This window comes from Salmo salar, chromosome ssa28, assembly GCF_905237065.1.
Source record: "Salmo salar chromosome ssa28, Ssal_v3.1, whole genome shotgun sequence".
NCBI classification, from domain to species: domain Eukaryota; kingdom Metazoa; phylum Chordata; class Actinopteri; order Salmoniformes; family Salmonidae; genus Salmo; species Salmo salar.
The window spans coordinates 34,538,476-34,560,253 of NC_059469.1; the positions used below are offsets into that span (position 1 = coordinate 34,538,476).

The window sequence follows — 21,778 nt, forward strand, 5'->3', positions numbered from 1 at the left end:
AGGGTGGACAATCGGGATGCAGTCACAATAATCTTTATTTAGGCACTAAATTAGTATTTTTCCCCTTTTCCATCCACTTTATACACTCTTTGTAAACAGCCGCTCCCATCTGAGTCCTATTCACTAAGGTACCAAACGGAAGAAAGTCCCTCCTTGTTTATCTGAACTTGTCCAATAAGAAAGCATTGTTTTAGTTTTCCCATTGCAAAACATTTTGACTACAGCGTGGCCTAATGAATAGGACCCTGTAAACTGTTCCATTTCAAACCAGAGAGGCAACAGCTGAGCTCAGCAGTCACTCTTCGGACTAGTATTAGAGAGTGGTTTAAAGTGGCGTTGCAATGAGAAAACCTAACTATTTCCATTATAGCTAGCTATGCCTGCACCATTAAAAACACCAGATTACTCTGACTCCACTCTGCCTAATTTAACTGTTAAGCTAGGACCAAATTCAACCTCAATTCTGGCTTTCTTTATATGTACAAGTGAGGGGCGTAATGGGGTTAGTAGACGCATGCCTTGAAAAGCAACCAAAACAATTATAAACATTATCACAATCCGGCAAAAAGTCCATCATAGTGACAAATAGAGAATCCAATACAAGAACAAGTGTAAGCCAAGATTCAGATAACCCATGATTGAAAAACAGATGGAGGAGGAAGGTCAGAAGATGGTGCAGGATTCTCCCTGTTCTGGAATGCTGTCATCACTAAAGGGGAGTGTTCCATAGGACACGGAGGGGGCAGGAGGAGACACGGAGGGGGCAGGAGGAGACACGGAGGGGACAGGAGGAGACACGGAGGGGGCAGGAGGAGACACGGAGGGGACAGGAGGAGACACGGAGGGGACAGGAGGAGACACGGAGGGGGCAGGAGGAGACACGGAGGGGGCAGGAGGAGACACGGAGGGGGCAGGAGGAGACACGGAGGGGGCAGGAGGAGACACGGAGGGGACAGGAGGAGACACGGAGGGGGCAGGAGGAGACACGGAGGGGGGCAGGAGGAGACACGGAGGGGACAGGAGGAGACACGGAGGGGGCAGGAGGAGACACGGAGGGGGCAGGAGGAGACACGGAGGGGGCAGGAGGAGACACGGAGGGGGCAGGAGGAGACACGGAGGGGACAGGAGGAGACACGGAGGGGACAGGAGGAGACACGGAGGGGACAGGAGGAGACACGGAGGGGGCAGGAGGAGACACGGAGGGGGCAGGAGGAGACACGGAGGGGACAGGAGGAGACACGGAGGGGACAGGAGGAGACACGGAGGGGACAGGAGGAGACACGGAGGGGACAGGAGGAGACACGGAGGGGACAGGAGGAGACACGGAGGGGACAGGAGGAGACACGGAGGGGACAGGAGGAGACACGGAGGGGGCAGGAGGAGACACGGAGGGGGCAGGAGGAGACACGGAGGGGGCAGGAGGAGACACGGAGGGGGCAGAAGGAGACACGGAGGGGACAGGAGGAGACACGGAGGGGACAGGAGGAGACACGGAGGGGACAGGAGGAGACACGGAGGGGACAGGAGGAGACACGGAGGGGACAGAAGGAGACACGGAGGGGACAGAAGGAGACACGGAGGGGACAGGTGGACAGAGACTAAACATCCAGACAGAAGCAGAGACAGTCGAACTGAAAACAGACATATGCAGGTTCTTGTGCAGGTTTCTGAAGTGGAGGAAGAGGGTATCCGGGATCGGGTTCAAGGCACGAAACACCCCGCAAATGAGTGAAACGGGGAGGGACTAATAACAAAGCCTTATTTTTGTTTTCCGTTGCAAAGGGAAGTTGTTCAAACATGTGCCCTAATGAACACGACCCAAGTTCCCCTGGGGGAAGAGGGTGGAGGCCATTGGGTCTCCAGGGGTGTCAAACTCATTCCACTGAGGGCCAGGTGTCTGCTGGTTTTGGTTTTTCCTTTCAGTTAAGACCTAGACATCCAGGTGAGGGGAGTTCTTTACTAATTAGTGACCTTAATTCATCAATTAAGTACAAGGGTGGAACGAAAACCCGCCGTGGAATGAGTTTGACACGTGGGGTGGAGAGAAGTGGTATCCAGGTTCCCTTCTCAAAGCCTGCTGGTCAGTATCCTGGTCCGTTTGTAAATGTTCCTACTCCAGGCACGGTTTCGCATGACGATTCCATAAGGAGTTGGCAAGAGAGCAGAAACAGACTGGCGCCAAAGCCCAGCTGGTCAGTGGTCTGGGAGGTTTGGTAGGAGACCAGTGGCTCAGCTGCTCTTGAAAAGCTCAATGCAGCCCTGCAGCAGAGACATGTTGTTCTGTTGTAAGAGAGAACAGACATCAGTATCATATCCATAACAGACAGACATTTCACAAGGATTACGGCACAATACACACACACACACACACACACACACACACACACACACACACACACACACACAACATGAACCACTACTAGGCTTGGGCGGACTGTCATATTGACCTTGTGCCATACCGGGATATTCGGTAATACCGGCTGTTTTCAAACCCCACTGAGACTGTGTAAAACCAAGGTTATCAACGCTAACAAGTACATGTAAAATCCCATAGGAAACAAAATGCTAACGAGCGCATTGGGAACATTTTATATAGTCTCTGACCTAAACAAGTAACTAAAAAAAAAATGCTGCTCCCAGTTCGCTGCACACACAAAACAAATATTAGACAGCAAGGATCTTGATCCAGGAGGGGATACTCTGCTGTTAGCAAGCAAAGCTTGATTTTGCAAGAAGCTAACCACTTAGATAGCTAACTAGCTACTAAATTAGCAAGCCAACTGCAGAGCATTTATCACATGTTAGACAGGTAACTTAATAGTTATAAGATATCCAACTGGCAAACGTTTAGTTGTGAATTCCCTACTGTAACTAGATCACCTGGAGCATGATGCAAAACAGTCATTGTGTGCTTGTCAGCAAATACCACGTGATTGGGGAAAACCAGGAAGCTTTATAATAAAAATATTATGTAACAGGTGAAATGAAGGACTGTCAGAAGAATTATTCAATCCCAATGATAATAACTAACAATCAATAAGCTTTGACTAATCCCCGAGGTTTGTAAGACACTGGGTTAATAATAATAATTAGACAAAGACTCAGGCTTATGCAAAAGGTTTGTATAGTTTATTCACGAGAACGTTCTGAAGTCCATTATACAAAGACATTCATTTTATAACTTGCTTCTTCCTTACGCACATACATCCACACAAACACTAAAGAAAGTTATCTTCTCCAGAACTCTCACCCACTGCATATCACTACCCAGCCGACAGTTCCAGAACTCTCCCCACTGCATATCACTACCCAGCCGACAGTTCCAGAACTCTCCCCACTGCATAATCACTACCCAGAACTCTCCCCACTGCATATCATTACCCAGCCGACAGTTCCAGAACTCTCCCCACTGCATATCACTACCCAGAACTCTCCCCACTGCATATCACTACCCAGCCGACAGTTCCAGAACTCTCCCCACTGCATATCACTACCCAGCCGACAGTTCCAGAACTCTCCCCACTGCATAATCACTACCCAGAACTCTCCCCACTGCATATCATTACCCAGCCGACAGTTCCAGAACTCTCCCCACTGCATATCACTACCCAGAACTCTCCCCACTGCATATCACTACCCAGCCGACAGTTCCAGAACTCTCCCCACTGCATAATCACTACCCAGCCGACAGTTCCAGAACTCTCCCCACTGCATAATCACTACCCAGCCGGCAGCTCCAGAACTCTCCCCCACTGCATAATCACTACCCAGCCGACAGCTCCAGAACTCTCCCCACTGCATAATCACTACCCAGCCGACAGTTCCAGAACTCTCCCCACTGCATAATCACTACCCAGCCGACAGTTCCAGAACTCTCCCCCACTGCATAATCACTACCCAGCCGACAGTTCCAGAACTCTCCCCCACTGCATAATCACTACCCAGCCGACAGTTCCAGAACTCTCCCCCACTGCATAATCACTACCCAGCCGACAGTTCCAGAACTCTCCCCACTGCATAATCACTACCCAGCCGACAGTTCCAGAACTCTCCCCACTGCATAATCACTACCCAGCCGACAGTTCCAGAACTCTCCCCACTGCATAATCACTACCCAGCCGACAGTTCCAGAACTCTCCCCACTGCATAATCACTACCCAGCCGACAGTTCCAGAACTCTCCCCACTGCATAATCACTACCCAGCCGACAGTTCCAGAACTCTCCCCCACTGCATAATCACTACCCAGCCGACAGTTCCAGAACTCTCCCCCACTGCATAATCACTACCCAGCCGACAGTTCCAGAACTCTCCCCCACTGCATAATCACTACCCAGCCGACAGTTCCAGAACTCTCCCCCACTGCATAATCACTACCCAGCCGACAGTTCCAGAACTCTCCCCCACTGCATAATCACTACCCAGCCGACAGTTCCAGAACTCTCCCCCACTGCATAATCACTACCCAGCCGACAGTTCCAGAACTCTCCCCCACTGCATAATCACTACCCAGCCGACAGTTCCAGAACTCTCCCCACTGCATAATCACTACCCAGAGACAGTTCCAGAACTCTGAGATTAGGGAAAGTTTGAGGAGTACTCCCTCTCATATCATAAACTCTCAGAGTTCTAGCTAGGTCGGGGTCAAACACAGTTTAATGCTTCTCTGTGTTTTCTTAATCACACACACATTCCTCTCTTTCCCAGTCCAACCTAGTTAGACTTATGTTTAACATTTTAATTACTCATGCTACATAAACTATATCACTAATAGTTATGTTTCAGGGTAGAATTATTTAATCATCATCTTTAAACATATAAATGATTTTATCAAGGACGAAGATCTTTATCTCTTAACGTATTGCACAAGTTTACTGCGGGTACTATATTTACTTTAAAAGTAGCTAAAAAAATATTCAAACTTATTAAAAAACTTACAAATAAATAGTTTCAACAGTATTGATAAACCATCCCATGTCTTTTCCCAAATACCCAGTATAAGGTATATACACGGTTTACAGCACAAGCCTAATCACTGCCACATAACATGAACCTCTAGTAAGGCAGTTGACCACCAACAACAGCTCCCTGGACAGCAATGACGTGTACGCGGGTTAAGGCAGTCCCCCGACACCTCTCTGATTCAGAGGGGTTGGGGTTTAAATGAGGAAGACATTTCGGGTTGAATGCATTCAGTTGTGCAACTCACTAGGTATCCCGTTTCCAACAAAAATGTTGAGTGTTGTGTTTGGGCCTGGTCTAGCAGGTAAGAACATCTGCAGCGCGCACATACATACATACATACAGTTGAAGTCAGAAGTTTACATACACTTTAGCCAAATACATTTAAACTCCGTTTTTCACAATTCCTGACATTTAATACTAGTAATAATTGCCTGTTTTAGGTCAGTTAGGATCACCACTTTATTTTAAGAATGTGAAATGTCAGAATAATAGTAGAGAGAATCATTTATTTCAGCTTTTATTTCTTTCATCACATTCCCAGTGGGTCAGAAGTTTACAAACACATTTGACATTTTAGTCATTTAGCAGACACTCTTATCCAGAGCGACTTACAGTAGTGAATGCATACATTTCATGCATTTTTTTTTAAATTTCTTTTTTGTACTGGCCCCCCGTGGGAATCGAACCCACAACCCTGGCGTTGCACACACCATGCTGGCGTTGCAAACACCATGCTCTACCAACTGAGCCACAGGGAAGACAAACACTCAATTAGTATTTGGTAGCATTGCCTTTAAATTGTTTAAATTGGGTCAAATGTTCAGGGTAGCCTTCCACAAGCTTTCCACAGTAAGTTGGGTGAATTTTGGCCCATTCCTCCTGACAGAGCTGGTGTAACTGAGTCAGGTTTGTAGGCCTCCTTGCTCACACATACATTTTCAGTTCTGCTCACAAATGTTCTACAGAATTGAGGTCAGGGCTTTGTGATTGCCACTCCAATACCTTGACTTTGTTGTCCTTAAGCCATTTTGCCACAACTTTGGAAGTATGCTTGGGGTCATTGTCCATTTGGAAGACCCATTTGCAACCAAGCTTTAACTTCATGACTGATGTTTTGAGATGTTGCTTCAATATATCCACATAATTATCCTGCCTCATGATGCCATCTATTTTGTGAAGTGCACCAGTCCCTCCTGCAGCAAAGCACCCCCACAACAAGATGCTGCCACCCCCGTGTTTCACGGTTGGGATGGTGTTCTTCGGCTTGCAAGCTTCCCCTTTTTCCTACAAACATGACGATGGTCATTATGGCCAAACTGTTCTATTTTTGTTTCATCAGACCAGAGGACATTTCTCCATGTGCAGTTGCAAACCGTAGTCTGGCTTTTTTTATGGCAGTTTTAGAGCAGTGGCTTCATCCTTGCTGAGCGGCCTTTCAGGTTATGTCGATATAGGACTCATTTTACTGTGGATATAGATACTTTTGTACCCGTTTCCTCCAGCATCTTCACAAGGTCCTTTGCTGTTCTGGGATTGATTTGCACTTTACGCACCAAAGTGCGTTCATCTCTAGGAGACAGAACGCATCTCCTTCCTGAGCGGTATGACAGCTGTGTGGTCCCATGGTGTTTATACTTGTGTACTATTGTTGGTACAGATGCACGTGGTATCTTCAGGCGTTTGGAAATTGCTCCCAAGGATGAACCAGATTTATGGAGGTCTACAATTTTTTTCTGAGGTCTTGGCTGATTTCTTTTGATTTTCCCATAATGTCAAACAAAGAGGCACAGAGTTTGAAGGTAGGCCTTGAAATACATCCACAGGTACACCTCCAATTGACTCAAATGATGCCAATTAGCCTATCAGAAGCTTCTAAAGCGATGACATTTTCTGGAATTTTCCAAGCTGTTTATTAAAAGGCACAGTCAACTTAGTGTATGTAAACTTCTGACACACTGGAATTGTGATACAGTGAATTATAAGTGAAATAATCTGTCTGTAAACAATTGTTGGAAAAATTACTTGTGTCATGCACAAAGTAGACGTCCTCACCGACTTGCCAAAACTATAGTTTGTTAACACGAAATTTGTGGAGATGTTGAAAAATGAGTTTTAATGACTTCAACCTAAGTGTATGTAAACTTCCGACTTCAACTGTATATACATACATAAACACACACATACATATTTTTATATGTATTGGAGAGAGATTCAACCCTACAATTAATTAATTAATTACATTTTATATATATACAGAAAGAAAAAAGGACAATACTAGAGTCTCCAGTCTGACTCACCTTAGCATGCTTAATCTCCAGTTCAGCCATCTCTACTAGATTCTTCCGGAAAGCCACCACTCTCCTGCCCTTAAAACTGGTCAGCTCTGAGAAGAGAACACCATGCTGTTAACTCACTGTACTATTATACGTTACAACATGTTTGCCCCAAACATACAGCCACACTGTGTAAAATGCATCTCTGTGTGTGTGTGTGTGTGTGTGTGTGTGTGTGTGTGTGTGTGTGTGTGGTATATATATATATATATATATATATATATATAAACAAATAAGGTTCAGTTTGCTCCTAGCAGAACTCGACTAGGTGAAAAGCCAAACGTCTGTTCTCGCATAGTCCCTATAGATGAAATAAAAAGGAAAAAGTTTAGACTGGGAAGCATACGACAGGCTTTATACACACACCTCTTTTTCCCGACTCAGAAAGCTTGTTAAACTTCTGCAGACACTGTTGTTGGTGCTCCTCAGCTGGAGCAACGGCTTTACTCTTCAGCCGGGCCTTGTCCAGAGCCTTGTTACTGTTCTCATAGTCTGCCAGGGCCCTGGCCCGTCTGTACAACAGGTCCTGACACACACACACACACACACACACACACACACACACACACACACACACACACACACACACACACACACACACACACACACACACACACACACACACACACACACACACACACACACACACACACGTTAATAGGGTAGGGCGGTATCCAGATTGTTCATACCGTTTCTGTGCCATACCGGGGTTGATGGTATTACCGAATGTGCACACAACGGGGGCTATTTCAGTACAAATGTTTTTTTTGTTTTTTTTTGGGGGGGTTGAATATCTCTGCTGTAACCAAGAAGATTGATCTTGACATCTAGCCACTTAGCCAGCAAGTTAAACCAAATACATAGCTGAAGTCCTGAGCTGGATATCATTTATTTGACATATCTTAGGATTTCTATACTTAACTTACAGTTTTATAAGCAGAAACATCACTGATCTAGTGGTTTTCTATATGTGGTGACAATAAGCCTGTTATTTTCTTGACCTTGAAATAAGTAATGTAAGTAGCATGCTCGCCTATCGTGTTTCCAGGTAATGTAAGTAGCATGCTCGCCTATCGTGTTTCCAGGTAATGTAAGTAGCATGCACGCCTATCGTGTTTCCAGGTAATGTAAGTAGCATGCTCGCCTATCGTGTTTCCAGGTAATGTAAGTAGCATGCTCGCCTATCGTGTTTCCAGGTAATGTAAGTAGCATGCACGCCTATCGTGTTTCCAGGTAATGTAAGTAGCATGCTCGCCTATCGTGTTTCCAGGTAATGTAAGTAGCATGCACGCCTATCGTGTTTCCAGGTAATGTAAGTAGCATGCTCGCCTATCGTGTTTCCAGGTAATGTAAGTAGCATGCACGCCTATCGTGTTTCCAGGTAATGTAAGTAGCATGCACGCCTATCGTGTTTCCAGGTAATGTAAGTAACATGCACGCCTATCGTGTTTCCAGGTAATGTAAGTAGCATGCACGCCTATCGTGTTTCCAGGTAATGTAAGTAGCATGCTCGCCTATCGTGTTTCCAGGTAATGTAAGTAGCATGCACGCCTATCGTGTTTCCAGGTAATGTAAGTAGCATGCACGCCTATCGTGTTTCCAGGTAATGTAAGTAACATGCTCGCCTATTGTGTTTCCAGGTAAATTTAGAATAAAACTATTCTATAGAATGAAATAAACTCCAGCACTCTGGTGCTCTTGGATGCTCCACCAACAGTTCGATGGATCTCATACCAACGATTCAACGGTCAATAGAAGCTCATCGGGGTTTTTGGAGAGAGAAACAGACTTGCAGACTAGAGGTGGCTCACCTTGGCTGCCTGGATGTCCCTCATGTAGTACCGTAGTAGCTCTGTGAGCTTCAGCTCCTGGTCCGACGCCACTCTACCCTCCACTTTCTACAGGCAGGACCAGACGGATAGATATAAATACAAATTTGTGTTCCATCTATCCATCTGGTCACGCCAGTAGAAAGTGGAGGGTAGAGTGACGTCATAAATAAAAATCTGTGTTCTATGACGTCACTCTACCCTCCACTTTGTACTGGCAGGACAAGCTTTGGAACGAAACAAGACCCTGAACAGCTTCTACCCCCGTCATAAGACCGCTAGTTAGTTAAATAGTTAACCAATAGCTACCCGGACTATCCGCATTGACCCCCTTTTTGCACTAACTTTTTTGACACATCAAATACGCTGCTGCTACTGTCTATTATCTATCCTGCTGCCTAGCCACTTTACCCCTGGCTATATGTACATATCCACCTCAATGACCTCGTACCCCTGCAGATCGACTCTGTACTGGTACCCTGTGTATATAGCCAAGTTAACATTACTCATTGTGTATTTATTCCACATGTTGTTATCTTTCCATGATTTCTCTCTGCATTGTTGTGAAGCTCCCGTCAGTAAGCATTTCACTGTTAGTCCACACCTGTTGTTCAGAAGGCTGTGACAGGTACAGTTTGATTTGAGATGGAACACAGACCATGCTCTGACACACAAAATAACACCCTAGCCTTTCGTGAACTAACACTCGCACTTGACTTTTCATTACTGGCTACTTTGAGGCTACTTTGGCTACTTTGAGGAAAAATGTACTTACTATGACTGAGACATGTGGTTGTCTCACCTAGATATCTGAAGATGAATACACTAACTTTAAGTCGCTCTGGATAAGAGCATCTGCTATATGACTAATCACTTTAAATGAAGAAAAAAAAAAAAGTGAAATATGCACAGCTCAAAAGCAAATGCACACACACACACACACACACACACACACACACACACACACACACACACACACACACACACACACACACACACACACACACACACACACACACATTTAATGTATTGCTGACTTCACAAAATGAATTTTGATGGAAATGGACAATAAATAGTTGAGGAGGAGTGCAGAAGATCAGCACTGTGGTTCTTACCCGGAGTTTCTCAAACAGGTCAGCTAACTTCTCAAAATGCCTGAAGGGAACACACAAACACATAAATAGTTGAGCAAACATTATTTTTCTGGTTTTTGTCTTTCTGATATTGGGGTAGAGATAAAAAAAAAAAAAAAACATTAATTTAGTAACCCGTTGTTGGCTTGAGGTAACAACGGCCCCATTCATATACTTAGTCCTGTAATATATTGGTATTGTTTACTCACATTTTAAGTGCTGTGTTATCATCGACAGAGAGACTGTTCAACGTAGAAGAGATGTGAATGTAATCATCAGCAACATCTGACACAAAGAGACAAGATAATCAACACCCAGTATGGATAACATAGTGGAAGAAGTTGCACCACATATCCTGCTGGTCATCTATGAACGTTTGAACGTCTTAAAACTATCATGTACTCTTACATCTCTACACAGGCCACCCCTCTCTGAGCCTGGTTCCTCTCTACCTGGTACAGCCATAAGAGGACTGGCCACCCCTCTCTGAGCCTGGTTCCTCTCTACCTGTTACAGCCATAAGAGGACTGGCCACCCCTCTCTGAGCCTGGTTCCTCTCTACCTGGTACAGCCATAAGAGGACTGGCCACCCCTCTCTGAGCCTGGTTCCTCTCTACCTGGTACAGCCATAAGAGGACTGGCCACCCCTCTCTGAGCCTGTTTCCTCTCTACCTGGTACAGCCAGAAGAGGACTGGCCACCCCTCTCTGAGCCTGGTTCCTCTCTACCTGGTACAGCTAGAAGAGGACTGGCCACCCCTCTCTGAGCCTGTTTCCTCTCTACCTGGTACAGCTAGAAGAGGACTGGCCACCCCTCTCTGAGCCTGGTTCCTCTCTACCTGGTACAGCCATAAGAGGACTGGCCACCCCTCTCTGAGCCTGGTTCCTCTCTACCTGGTACAGCCATAAGAGGACTGGCCACCCCTCGCTGAACCTGGTACCTCTCTACCTGGTACAGCCAGAAGAGGACAGGCCATCCCTCTGAGCCTGGTTCCTCTCTATCCTGTACAGCCATAAGAGGACAGGCCACCCCTCTGAGCCTGGTTCCCCTCTACCTGGTACAGCCATAAGAGGACTGGCCACCCCTCTCTGAGCCTGGTTCCTCTCTACCTGGTACAGCCAGAAGAGGACTGGCCACCCCTCTGAGCCTGGTTCCTCTCTACCTGGTACAGCCAGAAGAGGACTGGCCACCCCTCAGCCTTGCTCTTTGGGGTTTTAGGCTGGGTATCTTTAAAGCACTTTGCGACAACTGCTGATGTAATAAAAGGGCTTTATAAAAATAAATAGGGGGGGGGGAACTGTTCTTATCAATAACACAAGAAAGCAAAGAGATATTTCCAGTTCATATTTGACAACAGATGTTTGTTGGTGTTGTTATCATAGTCCTACTTTTGTGGGAGCGGGTCATCTTCTCTGCCCTGGCAGTGGAGTCTTTGATCTTAGACGAATAATCAAGCAGGAAGGTCTTCTCCTGCTCAAAGAAATCATCTACCTCCTGCAAGAAAAATCATTTAAAAGCAGGGGTTGAAACTGGTTCAGGGAACAGAACCAAAAACTGAAAAACGGAACCCGGAAAGAAAGTGATCAATACTGTTCTAGAACAGACCGTGAATTTAAAAGCATGTAGTCCCACAAAATAAACGGTAACAAAGCGCCTATGCAAAGCCCTCACTGTCACTCAGAAACGTATTCCAGCGTCTGCCTGCAAACTGAAAATCCTGTTTAGACTACCTGCCCCTTCCAAGGTCTAAGATTACTGTACTGACGTTAGAATCGTGAGAAGATCGGGATAGAGATTTGGATTAACTTTAGGCCTATTTATCACATTTCACGTTGGATTTGTTAACTACAAAAAGGTAAGAGGTGTTTTTAATTCTGGTGTCACTCTGCACACACAATCACGTTAGCGTGCTAGCTCAAAGGACATTCAAAGTTCCTTCATAGAAGCCACTCCTCCGTAGGTATAATTCTACGGAGCTAATTCAGATAATAATGTCGTAACAAGATACCCAGCGCTTTAAGCTCCACAACCCTTCAGGTCACATCTTGCACCATAGGTTACACTTGTCTGTCCATCACACATGTAAACAACTAGCCTGCTCTATCTACACTGATTGGTGAAGTTATTTAATGAGCTAAATGTTTTTTTAAATGTATTTTTAAACGGTTGATTTCACAGGTTAAAAAGGAACAATATAAACCGGTACTTTGTTTTGGATGGAACTGGTTCACAACTTTGTTTTGCTGGTCGGGGGGAAGTGGTTCTGTTCAGAACAAAACGTTCCAACCCACATCAACCTTCTGCCTAAGATACAGTCACAGATACAAAGTCAGATCTTCACTGTGGATATGAAGGGCTCTGCTTGGCTGAACCGTGACGGTCTGTGTCTCTTTCTTTGAGTCTGCTACTGTAACGCATCGTACGGTTTTCCTCTTATCTAGTTTTTAAATGCATAGCCGACCTCACAAAATGGATTTCCACAGAAATCCACAGTAAAGGCATTGGGTTCGTTTGACATTGTAGCCGATAGCGCAGGCGACCGCTACAAATCACCTTATGCTAAAAAAAGAACTACCGATTACGATCTGTAGATCAGTCGGTCAGCATTTACCCACAATGCATCATGGATTTGATGCTCTCGAACAGAGCTATTGTATGATATGAGGAGGCCCACCTTTATCCCAGAGATGATGACCTCATCAGCACTCTTCACCATGTTCTTAAAGAAACTCCCAAACGTCTCCTTGGCATTTTTCCTCCGTACGCTCAGCTACACGGACCAATCACAGGAAGGGAAAGGATTTATTCAGAGACATGACTCAGCTAATGACACCACAGTAGAAGTTCGCAATGTAACATTGATTATGTGAACTGCAACAGTTCCTCTTGTGGAACACCTTTTTTTTTGTTGTTCCAAATAGGAATGAAGAGGATTCAGTAATAATCCAATAAGCGTCAAACTGAACATGCCTGTATAACATTTCCCAAACGGACCAACAAAACCATCTCAGCTGACCCCAGTTGACTAACAGCTCCCCTGACAGAGAGAATGCATCTCCTCCCCTCCCCCCCCCATCTCTCCCTCCATCTCTCCCTCCAACAGTACCATCACCATCTCTCCCTCCTACAGTACCATCACCATCTCTCCCTCCCTACTTCCCACCATCTCTCCCTCCTACAGTACCATCACCATCTCTCCCTCCTACAGTCCCGTCCCCATCTCTCCCTCCTACAGTACCATCACCATCTCTCCCTCCCTACTTCCCACCATCTCTCCCTCCTACAGTCCCGTCCCCATCTCTCCCTCCTACAGTACCATCACCATCTCTCCCTCCCTACTTCCCACCATCTCTCCCTCCTACAGTCCCGTCCCCATCTCTCCCTCCTACAGTACCATCACCATCTCTCCCTCCTACAGTCCCGTCCCCATCTCTCCCTCCTACAGTACCATCACCATCTCTCCCTCCCTACTTCCCACCATCTCTCCCTCCTACAGTCCCGTCCCCATCTCTCCCTCCTACAGTACCATCACCATCTCTCCCTCCTACAGTCCCGTCCCCATCTCTCCCTCCTACAGTACCATCACCATCTCTCCCTCCTACAGTACCATCACCATCTCTCCCTCCTACAGTACCATCACCATCTCTCCCTCCCTACTTCCCACCATCTCTCCCTCCTACAGTCCCGTCCCCATCTCTCCCTCCTACAGTACCATCACCATCTCTCCCTCCTACAGTCCCGTCCCCATCTCTCCCTCCTACAGTACCATCACCATCTCTCCCTCCTACAGTACCATCACCATCTCTCCCTCCCTACTTCCCACGACCTCAGCAGCAAACTAGGAAGTCAGTAATACTGGAGAGTATGCAGTCTGTCTTCTCGGTTTCCTTCTCCAAATGTCAAACTCACATCCTGGTCATACTCAAGAAATATCTGGAAGTTTCTGTCCTTGCTCAGAATGGGGTGAGAAGATAGTCGCTGCAGGAATACTTCGTGGACTTGAACAGTCTTCTTGAATACAGCCAGGTACTCACTGGAAGAGAGACGGTAGACAGCCAATTACTAACTGATAGAGCACACATAGACAGAGACACAGATTGACACGAGATTGAGACCACCAGAATCCTTCCCACAGGAATCATTAAGCACAATCTTCAAGAGAAACATGTTTTAAAACTGTGCCAATTAAACTTTGGACACAATGACAAAGGGTTGAAACTCACGCCTCTAACTCTTGCTTCATCTTGGTGTATTCCTCCTTGGTCATGGTGGCTTCTCCCTCTCCCAGTTTATGCATCTTCTCCCTGGGGCTCTCAAAGTCTGGCTTCGGGGGGGCTGGAGGGATCTGGACAGATAGGGAGAGGTGGGGGAGGAGAGGCTAGTAGATGACATTTCTGGTAAGATGTCTGACACCAGCAACCTATGATTTACATGTAATGACAGACAGTGAACTTGTGAAATGACAGTCAACTATAAATAAGTGTTCTCTGTAGACCAGATCTTTAACTGGTGGGTCACGACCTGCTTTGAACGGGTCACGGGTGTCTGACCCAAAAAATATTTATTTTCATTTTCCATTAAAAAAAATACAACACAAAAAACATGATTTTCTTTCATAAATTATTTTTTAGTAAACTCTGCAAAAAAAGGAAACATCCTCTCACTGTCAACTACGTTTATTTTCAGCGAAATTAACTTGTGTAAATATTTGTATTAACATAACAATAATTCAACAACTGAGACATAAACTGAACAAGTTCCACTGACATGTGACTAACAGAAATTGAATAATGTGTCCCTGAACAAAGGGGGGGTCAAAATCAAAAGTAACAGTCCGTATCTGATGTGGCCACCAGCTGCATTAAGTACTGCATTAAGTATTAATCTCCTCCTCATGGACTGCACCAGATTTGCCAGTTCTTGCTGTGAGATGTTACCCCACTCTTCCACCAAGGTACCTGCAAGTTCCCAGACATTTCTGGGAGGAATGGCCCTAGCCCTCACCTTCAGATCCAACAGGTCCCAGACGTGCTCAATGGGATTGAGAACCGGGCTCTTCGCTGGCCATGGCAGACAACTGAGATTCCCGTCTTGCAGGAAATCGCACACAGAACGAGCAGTATGGCTGGTGGCATTGTCATGCTGGAGGGTCATGTCAGGATGAGCCTGCAGGAAGGGTACCACATGAGGGAGGAGGATGTCTTCCCTGTAACGTGCAGCGTTGAGATTGCCTGCAATGACGACAAACTCAACAGGCCTCGGTGGAACACTCATTTTTTCAACGATAAACGCGAATCCGACCATCACCCCTGGTGAGACAAAACCACGACTCGTCAGTGAAGAGCACTTTTTGCCAGTCCTGTCTGGTCCAGCGACTGTGGGTTTGTGTCCATAGGATACGTTGTTGCCGGTGATGTCTGGTGAGGACCTGCCTTACAACAGGCCTACAAGCCCAGCCTCTCTCAGCCTATTGCGGACAGTCTGAGCACTGATGGAGGGATTGTGCGTTCCTGGTGCAACTCGGGCAGTTGTTGTTGCCATCCTGTACCTGTCCCACAGGTGTGATGTTCGGATGTACCGATCCTGTGCAGGTGTTGTTACACTTTGATGTTTTTCAGAGTCAGTAGAAAGGCCTCTTTAGTGTCCTAAGTTTTCATAACTGTGACTTTAATTGCCTACTGTCTGTAAGCTGTTAGTGTCTTAATCTACCGTTCCACAGGTGCATGTTCATTAATTGTTTATGGTTCATTGAACAAGCATGGGAAACAGTGTTTAAACCCTTTTACAATGAAGATCTGTGAAGTTATTTGGATTTTTACGAATTATCTATGAAAGACAGGGTCCTGAAAAAGGAACGTTTCTTTTTTTGGTGAGTTTATATAATATATATTTCCTCCGACACATTGGTGCGGCTGCCTTCCGGGTTAAGCGGGCGGGTGTTAAGGAGCGTGTTTAGGCAGGTCATGTTTCGGAGGACACATGACTTGACCATCGCCTCTCCCGAGCCCGTTGGGGAGCTGCAGCGATGAGACAAGATCGAAAAAGGGGGGTAAAATACAAAAAATAAAGAAATACTCCAGTCGGAACTTTAACCCAGTAGAAATCATAATTAACTTAATATAGAGCTATTAGCGATACCATTTTGGTAGATTTTTGTGGTTTCAAACCATTGACTTTGACATTCTTCAAGGACATTGGCAAAATGGTATTATTGATAATGAAAAAGGTGGGAATGTTTTTCCCTTGTCATATAGTTGCTACATTTAATATCAATATAGCATCAGAAACAGTTTTCCAGATTGTATTTTGGCAAACATTTTTTGCGATGTGAATATTGGGTCGCGACTGAGACAACCTGGTTAAATTTGGGTCCCGAGGCAAAACCAGTTGAGAACCAATGATGTAGACTACTCAAGTCCCTCCCAATGAGACCAGCGTAGTCTCAAACCAGTGTGTGTGTGTGTTTGGTGGATTTAACACTCACGATGAGCCCAGCGTACTCTCAAACCAGTGTGAGTTTGGTGGATTTAACACTCACGATGAGCCCAGCGTACTCTCAAACCAGTGTGAGTTTGGTGGATTTAACACTCACGATGAGCCCAGCATACTCTCAAACCAGTGTGTGATTGGTGGATGTAAGACTCACGATGAGCCCAGCGTAGTCTCAAACCAGTGTGTGAGTGTGTTTGGTGGATTTAACACTCACGATGAGCCCAGCTAGTCTCAAACCAGTGTGTGATTGGTGGATGTAAGACTCACGATGAGCCCAGCGTAGTCTCAAACCAGTGTGTGAGTGTGTTTGGTGGATTTAACACTCACGATGAGCCCAGCTAGTCTCAAACCAGTGTGTGATTGGTGGATTTAACACTCACGATGAGCCCAGCGTAGTCTCAAACCAGTGTGTGATTGGTGGATTTAACACTCACGATGAGCCCAGCGTAGTCTTCAGTTTCAACCAGCGTGTCATGGAGCCAGATAAAGTCCTCATGTTGCCTAGGAACAGAGAAGTCTGGCTTCTGGAAGGAGCTCATGGTGGTCTGATGAGACAGACAATTCAAGTGCATTAACAACAAAACACACACACACACACACACACACACACACACACACACACACACACACACACACACACACACACACACACACACACACACACACACACACACACACACACACACACACACACACACACACACACACACACACACACACACACACGTAAAGTGTTGGTCCCATGTTTCATTGGGCTCCCGAGTGGCGCAGCGGTCTTTTTTATTTATTTATTTTAACGTTATTTTACCAGGAAAGTTGACTGAGAACACATTCTCATTTACAGCAACGACCTGGGGAATAGTTTCAGGGGAGAGGAGGGGGATGAATGAGCCAATTGTAAGCTGGGGATGATTAGGTGGCCGTGATGGTATGAGGGCCAGATTGGGAATTTAGCCAGGACACCGGGGTTAACACCCCTACTCTTACGATAAGTGCAATGGGATCTTTTAATGACCTCAGAGAGTCAGGACACCCGTTTAATGTCCCATCCGAAAGACAGCACCCTACACTGGGCAATGTCCCCAATCACTGCCCTGGGGGATTGGGATATTTTTTTAGACCAGACGAAAGAGTGCCTCCTACTGGCCCTCCAACACCACTTCCAGCAGCATCTGGTCTCCCATCCAGGGACTGACCAGGACCAACCCTGCTTAGCTTCAGAAGCAAGCCAGCAGTGGGATGCAGGGTGGTATGCTGCATCTCAGTGCTAGAGGTGTCACTACAGACCCTGGTTCGATTCCAGGCTCTATCACAACCGGCCATGATTGGAGTCCCATAGGGCGGTGCACAATTGGCCCAGCGTCGTCATTGTAAATAAGAATTTGTTCTTAACTGACTTACCTAGTTAAATAAAATACATTTTCCATTCACACAAAAAAACATTTCTCTAAACTTTTGCACACAAATTTGTTTACACCCCTGTTAGTGAGCATTTCTCCTTTGCCAAAACAATCCATCCACCTGACAGGTGTGGCATATCAAGAAGCTAATTAAACATTACACCGGTGCACCTTATGCTGGGGACAAAAAAGGGCCACCATTTTTTTTCTCCAGTTTTGTCACAACACAATGCCACAGATGTCTCAATTTCAGGGACGTCATTTTAGAGAATTTAGCAGCAAGTCCAACCGGCCTCACAACAGCAGACAGCTTGTATGGCGATGTGTGGGCGAGCGGTTTGCTGATGTCAACGTTGTGAACAGAGTGCACCATGGTGGCGTTGGGGTTGTGGTATGGGCAGACATAAGCTACAGACAACGAACACAATTGCATTTTATAGATGGCAATTTGAACGCACAAAAATAACAGAGGTCCATTGTAAGACCCATTTTTTTTTTTTTTTAAGATATGTGACCAACAGATTCATATCTGTATTCCCAGTCATGTGAAATCCATAGATTAGGACCGAATGAATTTATTTCAATTCCTCATAAGAACTGTAACTCAGTAAAATTTATGAAATTGTTGCGTTTATATTTTTGTTCAGTATACTTCAGATCAAATAAATCAGAGGGATAAAGACAGTTAAATAATGTTTAATACATACCTTGGTGTGGACAGTGAACTTGACTTTGTCTCGTTCACAGAGTGCATCAGGAATGTCGATGAGTAGAGAGGAGTCGTTGTTTAGGTCCACAGACACAGAGTGTGCCTAAGAGAGGGGAACAGAATCATGGACAAGCTTTCACAACTACCAGTTGGCAGAATCCTTCATCTGGGAAATATGTTACATATGCTTGTGTGTGAGACAGAAAGTCAACTGAATATCTCTCATCTATTCAAGATGAGGGAATTCACAGGGAGGGAATGCTGTCTGTTAGGCTATGTGAGGCCTGGACAACAAGTGGCCTAGACCCTACCTATGAGACATGGGAGTAGATTACAGCGGACCATGTCTCAGGGCTACCTAGTCCAAACTCCAGAACACATTCTTGAAAACCTTACTGTTGACTTCCCATGCACTATTGAATGTGACCTTAGACAGTACAGGACAGAGTGGAGAGAGGTGAATACGGGTAGGCCTAACAAATGAAAGCTTTCTTTCACTTTAGAGTGGATTACCAGTAACTCCCATTACTCTTCACTGAATTCAAAGTCCTGTGACATGTTACTCATACTTGGGATTGAATAACTCCAGCTGTTTTCCCAAAACAAGTCAGTCAGGGTTCCCCAGAGTCCGCTAGTGTACATTTCTATTAGCCTGGTCCCAGATCTGTTGGTGCCATCTTACCACTCCCTATGGTTATTGTTGTCAAGGCTAAATCTATCCCATCTGAACAACTGTTTTTGTTTGAGTGGGTGAAACCTGATTTAATTTGAGAAATATTGATCATAAACTTGATCCAGATGTTATGATTAAGAGATACAGGCTAATACCGTGTGAATGATCCACAGCTTGTTTATAGTTTTACCATACCACTGCCTGAACTCTGATACTCAGCTTTGCAAAGTCAACAGGAATCAAAGGAGTGGAAGTTTCCTCTTTAGTCTCACAGGAAATGAAAAATAGGGAAAGAAATTTAAACCCACAGGGCTTTCCAATTCCAAGCAACTCCATATGTAAGCCATCTGAGTTCTTCCTTCATTTGCCAGGACAATATGCTTTGCACATAACATTGTCATGGATTGTGCACCAAAGAATATGCAATGCAAAAAGTAACCTGTTAGTGCCACGTTGCAAGTCCCCAAAGGCAATGGTTAGCTCACTGGTCTGTGCAACATACTCGAAAAATCAATAGCCAACTAGCCACATATCATTCCAAATATAGTGATTGGGAGGAAACTGCAGGAGCATAAATTGAACCAGCAAGCCTGGTCTGACATTATTGAAGAAGCCAATGCACTGCCCTCTGCGCCATAAAAGCCCAGCTTTTTGTAGAGAGCCTACAATATCAAGCATTTTATGTCAAAGCTAAAGTAGCCTGAAGTGGTTACCTATACAATAATGCATAATATTGTGAAAATAACATTCAATGATGAAGTAGCTAGCTAACATTAACTAGCCAGACCAATACCAAAGAAAATATAATGCTTTCTATAACATATTTGCTAATAATACTAATGTTTATGCAGTGGTGGGAAAAGTACTCAATTCTCATACTTGAGTAAAAGTGAAGATACCTTAATAGAAAATGACTCAAGTAAAAGTCACCCAGCAAAATACTACTTGAGAAAGACCAAAAGTATTTCTTTTTTAAATATATTTAAGTATCAGAAGTAAATGAAAATACTAAAATGTACTTAAGTAACAAAATAATTTCAAATTCCTTATATTAAGTCAACCAGACAGCACAATTTCTTTTTATTGACAGATAGCCAGGGGCATGCCCCAAAACTCAAACATAATTTACAAACGAAACATTTGTGATTAGTGAGTCAACCAGAACAGAGGCAGTAGGGACGACCACATGTTCTCTTGATAAGTGTGTGAATTAGACCATTTTCCAGTCAAAGTGTAATGAATACTTTTGGGTGTCAGGGAAGTACATTATTCTCTTTAGGAATGTAGTGAAAATACCAAAAATATGAATAGTAAAGTACAGATACCCTCTAAAAAGTGGAGAAAAATTGACCCTAGCCTTAAGTTAAGTAGTACTTTCAAGTATTTTTACTTAAAACTTTACACCACTGCGTTTACCACCACAGCACGGGGCGGCAAGTAGCCTAGTGGTTAGATTGCTGGAACGAATCCCCGAGCAGACAAAGTTAAAAAATTAAAATGTCGCCGTTCTGCACATGAACAAGGCAGGTTCCCCCGTAGGCCGTCATTGTAAATAACACTTTGTTCTTAACTGACTTGCCTAGTTAAATGAAGGTCCAATTTAAAAACAAAATGTACATTATTGTTAAGTTAGCTAAGGTACTAGTGTTTCAGTTCGTCAGCTAAAGTTTTCATAGATAGCCGATTGTATGAATAACGTTAGCTAGCGAAATAACGTACCGTTGAAGAAAGTGAGCGTCTCATAAAACTTCCTAGCTAGCTAAATTGTCTTCTCTAACAACTGCTAGCCGCGTTAGCGGGCTAGCTAACGATATGACGTTATTCACGTACATCGCTCATAACTTACCTTGTCTTTTTCGCTATCATCAATGGTAGATGTCATGATTATAATTTGTTTTATTATTTTTTTTAAATACAATTAAAAACCCGTACAGATCGTGTGCTGCAAATCTATATTAGCTATCTTCTGAAAACACCCCGTTTCGCTCCAACTGTCCCATAACAGATACATCCCGCCCACTGATTCGCACTGATGTTTTTGATTGGACAAGGTTTCTGAACGTCAATCAAAATAGTTTGTTGCTTTTTTGTTGTTGTTGTTGATTCAACGCACGTGGCATTTAGAACATTCAGATACAACAATTAAACATCATAAATTATTACATATTTTAAAAGGGAACTGTATATGGCCACGGAATATGTGCACTTTTCAAACAAGCTTATTTTTTCGGGGGGCTGTTTCCAGC

At 44.7% G+C, this 21,778-nt stretch overlaps 1 protein-coding gene across 3 annotated transcripts; it reads right to left on the reverse strand.

The window, feature by feature from the left end:
* Positions 1 to 1,455: 1,455 nt before the first annotated feature.
* snx5 (sorting nexin 5) lies at positions 1,456 to 21,565 on the reverse strand. 3 transcript variants are annotated; one of them, XM_014180359.2, is made up of 13 exons: positions 21,379 to 21,565; positions 18,858 to 18,962; positions 17,185 to 17,295; positions 14,482 to 14,603; positions 14,168 to 14,291; positions 12,933 to 13,028; positions 11,647 to 11,752; positions 10,469 to 10,544; positions 10,242 to 10,281; positions 9,109 to 9,195; positions 7,664 to 7,823; positions 7,262 to 7,347; positions 1,458 to 2,280 (listed from the first exon to the last, which is right to left on the reverse strand). In XM_014180359.2, exons 1-13 carry the CDS (start codon positions 21,412 to 21,414, stop codon positions 2,230 to 2,232), a joined length of 1,200 nt encoding a protein of 399 aa, XP_014035834.1. In that variant the 5' UTR covers positions 21,415 to 21,565; the 3' UTR covers positions 1,458 to 2,229. The 3 variants fall into 3 exon arrangements, with proteins under 3 accessions (XP_045566230.1, XP_045566229.1, XP_014035834.1); XM_045710274.1 differs by lacking the exon at positions 21,379 to 21,565 and having other exon boundaries at positions 1,456 to 2,280; positions 17,131 to 17,295; positions 18,858 to 18,963; XM_045710273.1 differs by lacking the exons at positions 17,185 to 17,295; positions 18,858 to 18,962; positions 21,379 to 21,565 and adding an exon at positions 16,905 to 16,936 and having other exon boundaries at positions 1,456 to 2,280.
* Between the last annotated feature and the right edge of the window lie 213 nt (positions 21,566 to 21,778).

What these genes read in the sequence shown, in the direction of transcription:
- snx5 (XM_014180359.2), bottom strand. Translation starts at nt 21,414, where the DNA reads ATGACATCTACCATTGATGATAGCGAAAAAGACAAG. An exon ending in ATGAAGCAAGAGTTAGAGGC is followed by an intron (nt 14,292 to 14,481) that starts GTGAGTTTCAAC and finishes TCTCTCTTCCAG; the next exon opens with TGAGTACCTGGCTGTATTCA. An exon ending in TCATCATCTCTGGGATAAAG is followed by an intron (nt 11,753 to 12,932) that starts GTGGGCCTCCTC and finishes TTTTTCTTGCAG; the next exon opens with GAGGTAGATGATTTCTTTGA.